At 38.1% G+C, this 16,867-nt stretch overlaps 1 protein-coding gene across 3 annotated transcripts in view; it reads right to left on the reverse strand.

Moving 5' to 3' along the window:
• The window catches only part of KAT7 (lysine acetyltransferase 7), a 29,724-nt gene extending 19,316 nt beyond the window's left edge, over positions 1 to 10,408 (reverse strand). For 2 of the 3 annotated variants that reach the window (XM_083378213.1, XM_083378212.1), the window contains exons 1-7: positions 9,892 to 10,136; positions 4,617 to 4,764; positions 3,672 to 3,848; positions 2,997 to 3,236; positions 2,800 to 2,882; positions 2,420 to 2,509; positions 472 to 570 (exon numbers count right to left, since the gene is read on the reverse strand). In XM_083378213.1, the coding sequence (XP_083234339.1) occupies positions 472 to 570; positions 2,420 to 2,509; positions 2,800 to 2,882; positions 2,997 to 3,236; positions 3,672 to 3,848; positions 4,617 to 4,764; positions 9,892 to 9,906 (852 nt within the window). In that variant the 5' untranslated portion in view covers positions 9,907 to 10,136. Of the gene's footprint in view, positions 1 to 471; positions 571 to 2,419; positions 2,510 to 2,799; positions 2,883 to 2,996; positions 3,237 to 3,671; positions 3,849 to 4,616; positions 4,765 to 9,891 lie in introns of all 3 variants that reach the window. The other variant, XR_014494268.1, reaches the window with a different exon arrangement.
• Positions 10,409 to 16,867: the final 6,459 nt, after the last annotated feature.

Consider the following 16,867-nt stretch of genomic DNA (forward strand, 5'->3'; position numbering starts at 1 on the left):
GAAAACATTCACGTCTAAAAATGTTAATTAAAATGTGCTTTAGAGCAAATTCAGCTGGTTGGATAATGGGGAAAAATACAAGGAATGTTGACATGGTTAGTTGAAAAAAGATAGCTATCACATTGCTCTCTCGCTCCTTTTCCTGTGCTATAAAAAGACGTGCTATAATCACAAAGCTGGAATTCACATATGGATTCCAAACAATAGGATTAACACAGCTCAATGTTCAATAGATCACTATTATCCATTTCAGCCATTGTTATCCGTCTCAGAACTTGTTTCAAACAATTCTTCTTTGCGAATCCATGGCATGGAAAGTATTGATTCAGATGCCTTATGTTTTAACTCTCATTTTCCTGACTTACCATACAATGGTTAAGCACAATAAAAACACATTTGGAGAGACCAAACTAAAAAGGATATCTTAACATTTGGCTTATTCTCTAAGGAAAAGAAATGAGATTTCTGTACCATGTATTTTTCCTTTTGCTCCTTAGTTAAGCTTGCATTCCTCTTCTTTCTCATCTCTGCAACTTTCTCCTTGTATCTCAATTGTCTTTCAGTTGGTGCCTTGCAGGGAGTAAAAAAATAAAATACTTGATTAGGAAACAGACAGATTGATCAGTATATGGCTTCGCCAATATTCCATGGGTTCCCTAGTACTTTATGGCACCTGTTTTATACATCCACTCTGTTTAGAATCAGAACAGCTTTTCATAATGCACAACTGCATCAAATTATGAGCTGAAAAGATTATTCATATGAGCATGACTTTTGTATGTGCAATATGTCAAATTCTTCAAAAATAAACACAGTGAGGGGGAAAAAATTCCCCTGCTGAGTTTGTACGTTTGCCCACTAACAAAGAAATGATCAGTCTATAAATGTAACTGTAGATTTTAACAGTGGGAGACAGCATAACAAAAAAAAATCCAAAAAAATGCATACCAAAAAAGTTATAAATTGATTTGCATTTTAATGAGTGAAATAAGTATTTGATCCCCTATCAATCAGCAAGATTAGTTCTCCTAATCTCAGTTTGTTACCTGTATAAAAGATTCCTGTCCACAGAAGCTATCAATCAATCAGATTCCAAACTCTCCACCATGGACAAGACCAAAGTGCTGACCAAGGATGTCAGGGACAAGATTGTAGACCTACGCAAGGCTGGAATGGGCTACAAGATTATTGCCAAGCAGCTTGGTGAGAAGGTAACAACAGTTGGTGCTATTATGTGCAAATAAAGAAACGCAAAATAACTGTCCCTCGGTTTGGGGCTCCATGCAAGATCTCACCTTATGGAGTTCTAATGATCATGAGAATAATGAGAAATCAGCCCAGAACTACACGGGAGGATCTTGTCAATGATCTCAAGACAGCTGGAACCATAGTCAGCAAAACAATTGGTAACACACTACACCCTGGACTGAAATCCTGCAGCACCTGCTTGGTCCCTCTGCTCAAGAAAGCACACGTACAGGCCCGTCTGAAGTTTGCCAATGAACATCTGAATGATTCAGAGGAGAACTGGGTGAAAGTGCTGTGGTCAGATAAGACCAAAATCAAGCTCTTTGGCATCAACTCAACTCGCTGCGTTTAGAGGAGGAGGAATGCTGCCTATGACCCCAAGAACACCATCCCCACCATGGAAACATTATGCTTTGGGGATGTTTTTCTGCTGAGGGGACAGGACCACTTAACCACCTCAAAGGGACCATTGGACGGGGCCATGTACCGTCAAATCTTGGGTGAGAACCTCCTTCCCTCAGCCAAGGCATTGACAATGGGTCGTGGATGGGTATACCAGCATAACAATGGCCCACAACACACGGCCAAGGCAACAAAGGAGTGGCTCAAGAAGAAGCACATTAAGGCCTAGCCAGTCTCCAGACCTAAATCCCATAGAAAATCTGTGGAGGGAGCTGAAGGTTAATGACTTGGAGAGGATCTGCAAAGAGGAGTGGGACAAAATCTCTCCTGGTGGCCAATTACAAGAAAGGTCTGACCTCTGTGATTGCCAACAAGGGTTTTGCCACCAAGCACCAAGTCATCTTTTGCAAAGGGGTCAAATACTTATTTCACCCATTAAAATGCAAATCAATTTGTAATATTTTTGACATATTTTTTTCTGGATTTTTTTCCCCTGTTATTCTGTCTCTCACTAGTAAAATAAACCTACCATTACAATTATAAACTGATCATTTCTTTGTCAGTGGGCAAATGTACAAAATCAGCAGGAGATCAAATAATTTTTCCCTCACTGTACACAAAACTCTTTTCCCTCTTTCTGAGCAAAAAACGTATAAAATACATATGTATAAGTGAGCAAAATATATTTTAAAAAATAAAAACTGAATAACTTGAATGTCTCCAGTGAAATTAAGATTTGAACAATACATACAAAATTAGTAGAAATTACCTGATGCCTGGTAGCATGTCTATTGTTGTCATCCTGTCGATGAGAAAGCATCCGCTCTTCCACTTGTTTGTCTCGGCTTTGAGCTCTCACCTTGAAATCCAGAGAAATATTATATAAATCCCCTTCCTACATCATGTAATTTAAAGGAATAATATGGACCTTGAATCTAGAAATTGGTAGAACCATTTTCATGGGACCACCAAGCCTAAAGTTATGGTTAAAACAACCCATATCATGGTACAATGGATAAAATATACTATCTTTCAGAAGTTGCAATTTGCAAATATGTATTAAAGCATATTAATTCTTGCTCTGTTCCTATTACAATTATTACTTTCCACCTGCTTTTCTTCATTACATACATCCTGAGAATAAGTTACCTTGCATTCATCAGCTGAAAGATTATGATACAGAGGGCATCCAGATATAGAGAAATGTCGCTCATGTTTTCCTGTCAGGTGTCCTGTTGAAAGCCAAAGAAGTATAGTTTATTGCTTACCAGAAAGAACACATAGGAAGTTTGCACAACAGAAAATCCTAATAATTAAAACTCAGATCAGAAATTATTCCACTGTACCTAATGAATTGCAGCCAGGGGTGGGACATTTCATGTTAAAATTATAGCTTTCATGGAAGCGTCGTCTTTTGGGACGATGGGATAAATCACTCCCTGAATCTTTCATGGACATATCCTTGGCAATACTTTCATCATGTGACATGTTGGGACTAGAGATATCGATATCAGACTCTGAAGAAGGAGCATTCCCAGTTGGAGTGCGGGGTGGGGACTCATCATGGTCAGCTGCATTTTTTGTGTCTGTTGAGAAGAGAGAAAATTAGGACAGGATACAAAGACATTGCCAATTTAGAAAATATACAAAGAATAAATGTTTCCTAAGTCATTTCTGTGTCAGCACTACACTAAAAATGGAACACAGTGCCAGAGAGATTATCCTTGAGATAATCTGGAGATGAACAAGAAAATCAGTCAACCAAAATTGTTATAATCAAGAGTGACTTACAATGAACACCCTCACAATGTTGGTTTTTTGTCTCTATTTCACACATAATGTGACATCAAGCAACACCTAGGATGTTAAATATGATCTAAGCAAAGATATTGCCTTTTAATCTGGTATATTACTATTGAAACATTCTACAAAGGAAGTTGACCAAATACTAGCTTATAAATCAATTCTCCATCTCCCCATGATAGCAGTTATTAGGAGCACAACGATTCACATGTACAAACCTCTATCAGAAAAATCAACCACTTGTTCTGTTTCGGAACCAGATGAACGCGTTTGTCGCAGAGGATATTTCTTTGGAGTTACAGGAGTAGGCTGCTGCTGACTGCGGGTTATTCTTCGAGTAGAATAAACAGGCTCTTCTACTGCAAATGATGGTGGATTACGAACTGGGCTAGAATCTATGTAAGATTGGAAGGGATTGTTAAAGGAGAAACACAGCATCTCATTTTAGGAAACATCATTGCAGAGCCTACATGTCAACCATATTCACTGTGGTTCTTACTGTAGTAGACTAATATGGCTATTCTTTTAGGATCTATAAAATGGGCAAGATTTGCACATTTTTCAGCTGATGGTATCTATTTCCTTGCATTATTGCATATCTAAATTAAATTTAGAGGAAAATGTAAATCCCAAACAGTTCATAATGTAAATCTTCAGTTCATAATGGTATTGGAATACAGGAGCCTGGAATACAGAGTATAAATGGAATACTGTTCCTTATTGTGCTATACTAGTTTGCCCATATATTTCTTTATCTAAATATTCTTTATATATGTTCATTGTTTTGATTACTTGGATTTTCTTTTCCTGAAATGTTGACAACCCACATTCAGTTTAAATAATGATCAAAGATGGTGCAAAGATGGTATGATTCTGAGGATGTTCTGTTATAGATTGTCTTTTTTGTATTTTCCCAAGAAACAGACCTTGAAACAATTCACAAATAAATTGCCACAGGATGAGTGGGAGCAAAGCCATCATATGGTTCATTATAACCTCACTTTTATTTCCATGAAGAATAGGCAGAAATTCATTGACATATGATACCACTCCTCCCATTTAGATAAAGCTTAGGAGAAAAGATCTAATCATTGCAAGCATCCTTTCTCCGAAAACAGAAGTTTAAGACCCAAAATGAAAAATTCTAAAAGATCTAGATATACCTTGAGAACTCTGGCTGAGCCTAGCAGAAGATCGTGTCACACGGGCAGACTGGCGTAATGTACCATCACTTTCTGAACTGTCTGTATGTTCTGGGTCTGTAGAGAAATCTGAGTCTTCTGTTCCATCTGAACTGCTTCCTGCATTTCTCTGAAAAACCAACATTTAGTTTTTAATTGAGAGCCACCCAGATTTGGTTGAAAGATGAACAGCTATAAATATGTTTAAAATAAGTAATTAAACAGCACATAAGACAGATACTTTAATGCAAATGTATACCTCAATTTTATTGACAAGAGGGGATAATTCTGAGTCAGTTTTGATTCCTTGAACCAATTTCTGCAGTATTCTAGGCAAGGGTTTTTAGAAGTAGTTTGCCACTGGCTCCTTTCTAGCCTTGACAGAGAGGGACTAGTCTAAGGCTGGCTTATGTTCTGCCTAAAATGGGATCAAAACTCCCAGTCTCCTGATCTGGAATGTGATGACTTAAATACTATACAAAACTGGGTCTTCTTCAAAAATTAATCTGCAGCGTTATACATTTAAAATATTTCTTTTTTTTTTTTATTGAAGTTTTAAAAAATACAATTTTCCTTTAAGAAACCCCCCTTCCCCCTCCCTCCTCCCCTCCCTACCTCCCCCCTATCTCCCCCCCTCCCCCTCTCCCTCCTCCCTCCCCTGCCTCCCCCCCTCTACTTCCCCTCCTCCCCCCCTCCCCCCCCTCCGACTTCCCAGAGCAAAATACAAGGTATATATCTAAAAAGCAATCATAAACAATCATATACTAACAATTATAAACTCTAAAATCCATCACTCTCTAGCTTATATAGAGTAAACCAATCCTTAACAATACTAAATATATATAAAGAACTAAAATAAAAGAAAACTAGCATCATTCCCATCTATGTTCTTCCACATTTCCCTATTACCTAAACATATTCTCATTTACACATAACAAACACCTATCCCTATTAACCTCTCTAGCCAAAATAGACTATAATAGATAGTTCTTACACAAATTAACCCGCATTAACCCACAAAACTTTCTTCCTCTTCCTCTGTAATAAATTGTCCATTAATTCCAAATTAAAGATTCTGTTACCATACATATCATCCCAAAACTTTTAAAAACGCAACTACCACTTGTCTATAAGTATATTGTGGAAGTTCCATAGATTTCTGCTGGTCTTATTTTTTTGTCTTTTTTGAGCGTTTTAAGGCAGCACGCGTCACCCTCTGTTCTCTAATATCATCCAAAAGAGTTGCAGCTTGAACTCCTCCTGTACCCTTCTCGTCTATCTGTCCATCTTCATCCTCTTGATGTTCTCCTTCTCCAGATCCCTCTGCAGCTTCCAGAAGTGTTGATGGGGTTACATTTAAAACATTGTTGTAAAAGTCATGCGCTTGCTTCACATTACCCAAACAGTACCTTTTGCCATCATACATGAAGCTCAACCCAGCTGGGATCTCCCATCTGAACCTTATATCTCTTTGCTTGAGCTCGTGCACAAGAAAAATAAAATCCTTCCTTCTCTTTAAAATCTTTGGAGGAATTTCTTTTAGAACCAAAACTTCTTGACCAGCAATCACAACTTTGGTATCATAGGCAGCTTGTATAACTTCATCTCTAATTTCCCTTTTTACAAAATAAACCACCACATCTCTAGGCAACTTTCTCTGTTTAGCAATCCACGAATTCACACGAAACACTTTGTCCATGCCTTGTTTTATTTCAGATGCTGGATGATTCAATACCCCCTCAAAAGCCTCAGAAACCAGCTGCTTTAAATCTTCCTTAATATTCTCTTTTAGGCCTCTAATTCTCACAGCAAACTGCATCTGGTAAAATTGGGCCAGACTCTGTTCACTATCCATTTTGTCTTTTAAATCTTCAATTTCCAAAACTTTTGCTTCTAATATAGCATTCTTTTGAGTCAAGTCTTGCACTTGGTCATCCAGCACCTCCACACATTTAGCAACTTTATGCACTGAGGACAAAATGTCTGCCTTCATCTCTCTAAGTTTCTGTTCCATCCTTTCTTCCATTCTCTGCTCCAATTTCTCCAATTTCTCCTCCATCTGTGCAAATTTAGCACCCATTGACTCCAGAATTAACTGGGTATGTTTTTCAAGATCCTTCAATGTCAATACATCGGGAGAATGCAACGCCTGCAGTAATGATTGTTGTTGCACCGGAGAATTTCCAGCACTCCGAAAAGTTCTAGGGGGAGGTTTAGCCGCCATCTTTTACTTACAATTGTGACGCACTTTCACTTTAAGTTTTAAGCAAAGTCCATCAAGCTTGAGAGTAAAATAAAATAATCTTCTTCATCTCTTCATCTTTCCCTCTTGTACTGCTCTGCCTGCTCTTTTCCTTTCATAGTCTCTCCTTCAAGCAGGGATGGTCGCAGACGCCTGGCTCTGCTCCATAAAGTCCGGAGCAGAGACGCTAGTCAGCTGGGAGCAGCCCAGGCTACGGGGGAGTTCAATCCTTCAGCCGCCCAAGCTCCAAGCTCAGGCGGCCCCGGAGAACTCAACCCCCACCTGGGGGCTCACCCCCTCCTCTTCTCCCGAGGAGGGGGCTTCAAATTCGCCCGAACAGCTGATCGGCGCTGTTTCGGGCGAAAAATCACACAGCTGAGCTGCGGGCAGCCCGGGAAGGCTGTCTCCGGCGCCGCGGAGCCACCGGAAGCCCATTTAAAATATTTCTTATGTTCCTAAGAGACATTTAGTTCTGAATAAAGCCTGGGTGAATTTCAGAGTTTTCTCTTTATCCTCTTTGTATTCAACCATCCATTAAATTATATAAGACTATAATGATATATCGTTAAGAAAGTCCTAAGCCAATTTGTCATATGCATTATATATAAAACTTAGTTCCTCCTATATTAGACTGGAAGGTCATATAAACTATCTTATTAAGGGAAACATCAATGTACTTTTTTTTAACCAACAAGCCCATGATTCCAAAAAAAAAGTCACCCAGGTTCTTACAATGAAATCTCAGTAAAAACATGAAATTAATGGGAAAAGGGCAACTATTAAAATTAATGGTTCTAAATATTTATTTATTTTACTATCTGTTAAGACTTCTTTTATCCTGCCTTTATTACTTTATAACTAACTTAGGGAGTTAACATACCTAATACTTCTTCCTCCTCTTTCCTATTTTCCCCACAACAACTTTAGTTTATTATAAGCTCTATGAGACCATATAATGTATTTAAAAAACTAAATGAAAATAAAACAGGTCAAGGTTCAATATAATCATTGTAATCACCAATCACAAACATCCATGCAAAGTTTCCATCACGAACATCCTGATGCCAGTGTCTGGGGGAAAAGTCAGCTCTTCATGGCCTTTCAGAAGACTAAGAGCTGAGGCTGTCCAAACCTTGTGGTGGTAGGAGTATATGTGAAGCTGTTTCACTTGATAGGCACCATGACAGAAAAGGCATGCTTCCTGAGATTCATCAGGAAGATACTCTGAGGGTACCAAGAGTATGCCCATTCTGTCACATACACAGAAACCACTGGATATAGACCAGCAATCTGATCCATACCATCCCATGCCACCAAGAGCTTTAAAGATATCAATCAGTACTCTGAATTGTACTTGAAAACCCATATAGCAAGAATGGGTGCACCATAATGTGTCTAAACTGCATGTGCTGCTACATTCTAAACAAGCTGCAGGATATCCCAATGTACTTCAAAGGAAGTCCCATTTAGAGTGTATTGTAATCAATTCTTCCAAAGGCCTAGGCCTAATTCTTTTCTTTTGCAATAATATAAAACATTCCCAGGGCAGTGATGAGGGTAGTGATGCAACAAGACACACTGTCCTATATTCACAAACTGTCTTAGTTTAATCATAGTATACTGAGCAAAAACAACAGCAGTGTTATATATCACACAATGCCATACTTCATGGTTTACAACCTCAGGGACTGAGTTCCTACAAAACATAAAAGACTAAACAACATAATTAGGTTCAGTGCACTGTGTTAATTTAACAGTCAGGTATGTTTATACAGTGCATTTATTATAATACCTGAGCATAATTACAGGAAACCTGCTGAATCTATGTATCTATTGCTGAGTTTTGAAAGGATCAGAATATATTAGAGGGGGAAAAGGGTTACAGGTATGCACCTATAGCAGATGTAATAGGTAATCCAATAACTTGCTTTTTTAAACTTCCATAATTGTTCTACATCAGAGTTTTTGAATGATTTTTATAAGTAGTTATCTCCCAAATATAGTTTTGACATAATTATATATACAAGTAAGTTACCAGAGTACATTATTTTTCATTCATTTGATATTACATGGCCACTACAAAGGTAGAAGATTCTACACATACCTAAAATCTCTTTAAATATGAATTAACTCTTCACAGACCTGGCAAAGCTAGCAGTATTTTTACAAAAGTTTAAGCCACAGTAAATTTGCTAGCCTTAAATTATGGTATCATAACGTTCGTCCATGTATGAATGACTACCAAAAACCCCTTCTTAATTGAATGCTCTTCAGTAAAAAAGAAAGAATAAATTTATTACAAAAACCCTGGTTTTATAGCTCATTAAAAATGTTTGGCATGTTAAAAATGCAGTTCCATTATAAACAGATTTAACTTACGAGCACTCAACTGAGTTCTAGCAAATATGGAAATATAATTGTAATGATCAAAAAAACAACCCACTGCCCAGTTAATCTTGTCTACCATGCTTTGATTCATTTCTACCATGTTCCCTCGCCTGCAAGTATTACCAGTGCAGGGGTTGGACTTTTGTATCACTCTCTTCCCCAATGAGAAACTGAGAAATAGTACCGGGGTGGGATTTCACGGATGCCGATTCAGAATCCCAGCCAATCAATGCCACCCTCAACATCCACACCCAAAGCACGCAGCCAAGAATGGATACAGGAGAGCCGGAGGGGGAGGGGGGGGAAAACCGCGCCAGTAGAAAATGATAAGGAGTTCAACCAATGATGGTTCAGATGCGAGCCAATTAGGAACGAAAGGAGGAGGGCTACAACAGTCAACGAACGGGTGGAGGGAAACAAATAACCGTTGAGGGAAGGGACTGCGCTTGACTGATGGCGAAGGTGGCCATTGAGGTTGCGGCGGGAGGCAGGACTAGCCAATCGTATCGCGAGATGAAACATGGGCTTGAAGGCCTACGTTTTTAACTGGTTTTCCAGCCCGACGGTCTTAAATAGATTAAAAGGAAAGAGAGGATAAAAAGGTTGGTTCGGTTTGCACTTGCTCACCTTTCTGCGCGACATCCTCGATGGGGGCGGCGGCGGCGGCGGCAGCGAAGGTGGCTGCGCCCCGGCCGCCGCGTTGGCTACGGATGAATCCGTGGTGACTGGCGTGTCTCCGGTTCTCCAGCGCTAGTCGCGCCGTCTTATTTTCCCTTCGCTGTAAGATGTTGCCGTTCAGACGACTCCCTCCACTCTTCCGCCGGGACACAAGACGGGGATACACACACCCCCCGTCTTGCCTGTCACGTGATGCAGGGAACTCTCACCTCACGCCAACGGCCCTCCGCCATCTTAGAATCGGGTCGAGCACCTCGCGAATGTTTAGCCGGTGAGGTATAATGGCCATTTTCACTGTGGGCTACAGTCCTATCTCCGAATAGGGAAGGCGGCCATTTTTTCGTTGGGCAACTGATCGTCTGCCGTTGGAATCGCTAGTTCACTGTGGCTACTGCCGTAAGGTGTTTCTCATTGACGTCTTGATTCACCATCTTTGTTTTGGAACTTGGCGGGCTTTTGTAATCAAAGAGGCGTTCTATAAGCGAGCGAGCGAACCGCAGTCTATCGCTTAGCCTCATACTGAAAGACTACATTATTTTCTTCTAATAGGAAAAATTGTTCCGTTAGAGAAAATTTAAATGATCTATGAACCAAAGTTACCTGCTCACAGTACTATAGGTCAGATCAATGAAGAACAGCTTATTTCTGATTGCCTTGACTTGCTCAATAACATTACTTTTTTAAAAAAGACGATAAGTATTTAAAGAATTGCCAGTGGCTTTTGTCTCTCTAAGAAAGCATTGCTTTTTAGCTTGCTCTTAAGAGACCATCTATTACAATAGATTCTGGAGTATCTCATTTTATATTGCCTTACTGATTAAAAGCAATGGATAAGAGTACCCCACTTCCCGAAGTGTTTTTTTCTTTTAAAGGTTAATAAATGTATGGCATCTTCCAAGTATCATCTAACAACATCATCTGTAAAGTGGGCTAATGCCTCCTTAAGTAAAACCAGCTGCCTGCAATTAGTGCAGGTTCGCATCCCACCAGGCTCAAGGTTGACTCAGCCTTCCATCCTTCCGAGGTAGGTAAAATGAGGACCCAGATTGTTGGGGGCAATTAAGCTGACTTTGTAATAATGCCGCTTGGGGGGCCCCAAAAGCCCTAACAAGCAGGCATATACATAGAATGAAGGCTACTGCTAAGCTTGTAAGCCGCCCTGAGTCTTCGGAGAAGGGCGGGATATAAATGGAATTAAAATAAATAAATAAAATTAAGAAGCCAATTTAAAATCTTGCTGTGTTTATTGGTATTGGCATAGTGGTTAGACTGCAGTACTGCAGGCTAGCTCACTGCCCACAGCTAGGAGTTTGTTCCTGACCAACTCAATGTTGACTCAGCCTTCCATCCTTTTGTAAAAAGAGGAGCCAGATTGTTGGAGGGCAATATGCTGACTCTGTAAACTGCTTAGAGAGGACTGTAAAGCCCTATGAAGTGGTATATAAGTCTTAAGTGCTATTGCTACTTATTCTCAATAAATCTTAACGCAATCTGTGCAGATAAACTAGACTCATCTATACTTTTAGTACATTTTTAAACTAAATCTCATGGAAGCTAACCCTAGGTGAATTTGGAACGTGCACTTATTCATAATATTCATATATTAACTATAGTTGAATGGCTTTTCCATTTGCATAATCACATACTCTGGGAAAAAATCTTAAAGTGCAGTTCTGTTTTTAGATCTGCAGCCTCACAGTTGATTGAACTTACTGGATTTTTTTTTTAATTGAAAAGTTTTAAGATACAATTTTCCTTTAAAAATCCCCCCTCCCCCCTCCCTCCTCCCCCCCTACCCCCTCCCCCCCCACTTCCCAGAGCTAAATACAAGGTATATATATAAAAAGCAATCATAAACAATCATATACTAACAACTGTAAACTCTAAAATCCATCACTCTCTAGCTTATATAGGATAAAACAAGCCTTAGTAATATTGAATATGTATAAAAAGAAACTAAAATAAAAAAAGAAGGAAAAAAAACGAAAGAAGACTTATTCAAATGCTACATAAAACTTCTTAACCCTATACTTGTTCTGGATAAACTCAATCCATTTTCTCCATTCCATAATATAGCGTTCTTGCGAATGATCTTTCAAATAGGCCGAAATCTTCGCCATCTCTGCCAGGTCGGAAACCTTTAAAGTCCACTCTTCTATGGTCGGCAGTTCCTCTCTCTTCCAATATTGGCCTATCAAAAGTCTTGCTGCCGTAATTAAGTTCAACATCAACTTGGTGTCCACAACTGTAGTGTCTGCAATTATTCCCAACAAAAAAAGTTGCGGACAAAACTTTATCCTCTGTTTAAAAATCTTCTGCATATTCCACCAAACTTTTATCCAAAAAGCCTTAACCTTCTTACATGTCCACCATATGTGAAAATATGTTGCATCTTCATCACCGCACCTCCAACATTTAGGCTGATAATTCGGATACATACTTGCAAGCTTTTTAGGATCTAAATGCCATCTATAAAACATTTTGTAAAAGTTCTCTCTTAGATTTTGAGCTTGAGTAAATTTTACGTTCCTCACCCAAATCTTTTCCCACGTGTCCATTGTGATAACTTCCTGGATGTTTTGGGCCCATTTTATCATACAATCCTTAACAAGCTCTGTTTCTGAGTCAATCTCTATCAATGCAAGATATATCCGTTTGATATGTGCTGGTCCCTGATTTCTGATTTGCTTTATCAAATTTTCATCAGTCATTGTAAATCCATTTTTCTGGTCTTCTTTCCACCTGGCCCGTAACTGAATATATTGAAACCAATTTTGAACAACCTTCTTACTGGATCTTACTGGATCTTCTTACTGGAACTTACTGGATCTTACATGAGTTTTTCTTTCAGGTGTTCTATTTTGCAGTTCCTAGTACTTCATAATACTCTTGCATCATTTCTACTGACCTGCACACTCAAAATAACTTTTAGCAACATTTCTATCCTATTGTTTTAGATTCAAAGAATGGAGATAATCTAAAGATCTGAAACAAAAAATATGCATTGGGCTATGCTGGTGAACACCATTTATGTCACTTGTATACACTGCATCTAATTCAAAGTGTTAAACAGGACTCATTTATAAACAGATCTAGATATAGATATATCCTTTTTTGGACCCACAAGTATTTATCAGATTTAAAAAAGATATATTCCCCCCAAAAAAGATATCAGAATGACAAAAATGACAATTTTGGATTGGTAAAAACTATTATCAGTTGGCCCAGTAGCTTTTATTTTTTACTAAGAAGCATAATGGAGGTCTTTGACAATTTCTTACAATATGGGACATTCCCCCAATACCTACAGTGAAGAATTAAAATAACTTGAGATGTTTCATAAATCCAATGTATATGCTGCATTGTAAGCGCACATTTCAGAATGGACAGCAACCAAGAATATTTAAATCCTAACCTTGAAATGTAGTATATTTTTCTTGCATATCAAGTTTAAGAATCCTGTGACAAAATTTATCTAATTTATTGGAGGACTTTTTCATTTTAAAATATGAATATCACCACTGTGTACCTACTATTGAATTCCACATTATAAGAATTTTTAAGAAGTCTTGCCTAAAGTACACTTTTTTCAGTCTTAATAGTGTTTGATCAAAAATAAAGTCTCAAATATTATTTACCGGTAACCTGATTCAGCTGGTTGGGACTCTTAAAACTGATGCCAGTGGTATTGTTTTTTTTCTTGTTCAATCGTAATTTTAATCTCTTTCACTGAACCTCAGAGGTAGATGAAAAGGTTTGCTGTAAAAAATACATTGCCAGCACTTGAGGTAAATTCAGACTGTGATAAACTTCAGTTCTTAATCTTGAGACTATACAGGTAGTCCTTGACTTGCAACAATTCATTTATTGACTATTCGAATGGCACTAAAAAAGTGACATGACCATTTTTCACATAATCATTGTAGCATCATCATAAGTCATATGATCAAAATTCAGACACTTGGCAGCTGACTCATATTTATGACAGTTGCAGTGTCCCAGGGTCATGTGATCACCTTTTGTAACCTGACAAGCAAAGTCAATGGGGACACCAGATTCATGTAACAATTTTGTTACTAATTTAACAATTTCAGTGATTAACTTAGCAACAGTGGCAAGAAAGGTCATAAAATGGGGTAAAACTCAGTGTCCAATTTAGCAACAAATTTTGGGCTTAATTGAGATGATAAGTCGAGGACTACCTATATACTACTATTCAAAATATAACAGTGACTAAGGTTCAGCACCATTATATGGATTCAAAAAAGATTCTTTTATATACTGATTAGGTTGAATAGATGACTCAGCTGTCTTCAGGAAGCAATCCAATGAACTGAAGCAAATAGAAGTGATAAGACAAGTTACAAGCCTAATTCACAGATTAAAAATAAAACCTCTAGGTTCACTAGCATTTATTATAGCAGATTTTAAAATGCTAACTTCTGTTGAATGATGAATGCTGCCAACCATGGTCTTTGAATAAATCTCTAATTTGTTTTGTTGATAATTTTCTCCTATTCAAAAAGTTAGGTTTAATTCCTAGCCGACAGGGAAGATCTATTTATGGAAATTGAAAAGTAAGAATGCTGTGGAATATTAATTAAGTACAGGTAATCCTGTAATATGACCATAATTAAGCCCAAAATTTCTGTTGCTAAGCAAGACATTTGTTAAGTGAATTTCCCCATTTTACAGCCTTTGTTGCCACAATTGTTAAGTAAATCACTTCAGCTGCAAAGTTAGTAACATAGTTGTAAAGTGATTTTTTTCTTTCCCATTGACTTTGCTTGTCAGAGGGGTGCAAAAGGTCATCTCATGACCCTGGGACAATTCAACCATAATAAATGCATACCAATTGCCAAGTGTCTGTATACGGATCACAGACCATGGGCATGCTGCAACAGTTGATCATAGGACCTTGGGACACTGCAACCATCATAAATATGAGTCAGTTACCCAGCATCTGAATTTTGATTACTTGAGCACAGGGATGCTGCAATGGTTGTAAGTGAAAAACAGTCTGAAGTCACTTTTTCAGTGCCATTGTAACTTCAAACAGTTACTAAATGAACTGTTGTAAGTCAAGGACTACTGGAAATGCTGGACATCTTGATTGTAAATGAAAGTAAACCTGAATGTAGTTGAATATATATTGGATGTTTTTAAAGAGAGAAGAAAAAAATAATGGTTTGTGGCAGTGCTTTTTTTGTAAGAAAAAAGGTGCCGGAACTCACATCTTGTTAATCTTATTTACCTTTCGCACGTAGTCAATCACTGTACACACGCCCACACCTGTCAGTTGTGTAATGAAACATAATGGTTGTCGCCCACAGTAAGCACTCAGTGTGCCACCACATGACCAATCACAAGCCGAGCAGTGCCCCAAGCCGAGCAGCCGGATGAAGTACGCATGTATTGGACTTGACACACACGCAGCCCGCATGCACCGTGTTAATGATTTTGCCGCTGACCTGCTATGCTCGACAGGGCTATTCAAGTCCATGTGGACCAAACATCAAATTTTCAAAAGATACTTGGAAAATCTGTCAAAAATAGGTGTCGGAACTTCGTTCTGATGAGTTCTATGAGAAAAAACACTGGTTTGTGGTCAAAATAAGTAAAATTCCATAGCAGAGAAGAAAATGGAAAAATAGTCAAATCAGTGAGAAATACTAAAAAACAAGAGTTCCAAAAACAAAAACCGGAGGGCAGCAGAGAAAGACAATGTCGCTTGATAAAAAGCTTACTGAATATATGAAAATAAAACAGACATATAGTGAAAGAGGAAAGGTAGATATATCAAAATACAATGTAGATAGATACCTGGAAACAATAGTGTGTCAGGAAAGCTAAAGTTCAGAATGAGCTGAATTGGGACGGATGATAAAACAATAAGCATATTTAAATATAATCATACAAACACACAGAGAGAGACACTTTACATACTGTATATTCACATACACAGCTGCTCAAAGCAACAAAGTAAAGAATAAAGATCCATAATTGAAGACAGAGATTAGGAATAACAGCAGGGAATATTTATTGATTTGTAAATTTTAAATTTCTAGGGATGGATGAATTGAATGCTGAGCTAGTGGAGGAATTAGCTTTATAAGTCTGTTAGGTACAATTCAGTCTGACATCAATATCTGGGAGTAGATAACGTGTGAGCATCTTGAAAGCACAATCATCAGAAGTCAGAGTCACTTTGACAAAAGCAAATCTTGGCAGAACAACCTTTCAAAATTCTTTTATGGGGCAACTTCCTTAGTAGGTTAGATTTAGAAGTAATATATCTTAATTTAAGCAAAGCACTAGGTAATATACTGCAAGACGTTCTGATTAGTAAATCAGAAAAGTGGACTGAATGCCACCAAAGTAAAATGAATACTGGCTCAAAAATCAAACTAAAAAAATGTGTGTCAAAGTGGAGGGAGATAATTGAGTGGGGTGTTATAGGATTGTTCCTGATCTCTGAGCTATTCAGTGTTTTTATTAGTGATTTGAATGAAGAGGTGGAGAAAGAACATGCCAAATATGTAGATTAAACTAAATTGGGTGAGCACCACAAGGAATAAGAGAAACTGGAACAAGTTCAAAGAAGGGTAAAAAAGGCCTACAAAGAGAGACAACCTTCTGGGTATGCTTAGCCTTGACAAGAAATTATTAAGGGGGAGACAGCATTCTTTAAATATCTAAAAAGATGGCACATAGAAGATCAAGACCTGTTCTCTAATGTTTCAGAGAACAAAGCATAGAAAAGCAGATGTACAGTAAATTAAATGAAGGGGATAATTCAGCTGAATTTACAGCAATTTGACTGTAGAACTAATTATTCAGAATGGTAGGTGTTCAAGCAGAATCCAAAATCTATCAGATTGGGATGGTTTAATTTGGATTTCTACAGCAAGGACAGGTTTAGACT

This window comes from Vipera ursinii (genome assembly GCF_947247035.1).
Source record: "Vipera ursinii genome assembly, chromosome: Z".
In the NCBI taxonomy this organism is placed as follows: Eukaryota; Metazoa; Chordata; class Lepidosauria; order Squamata; family Viperidae; genus Vipera; species Vipera ursinii.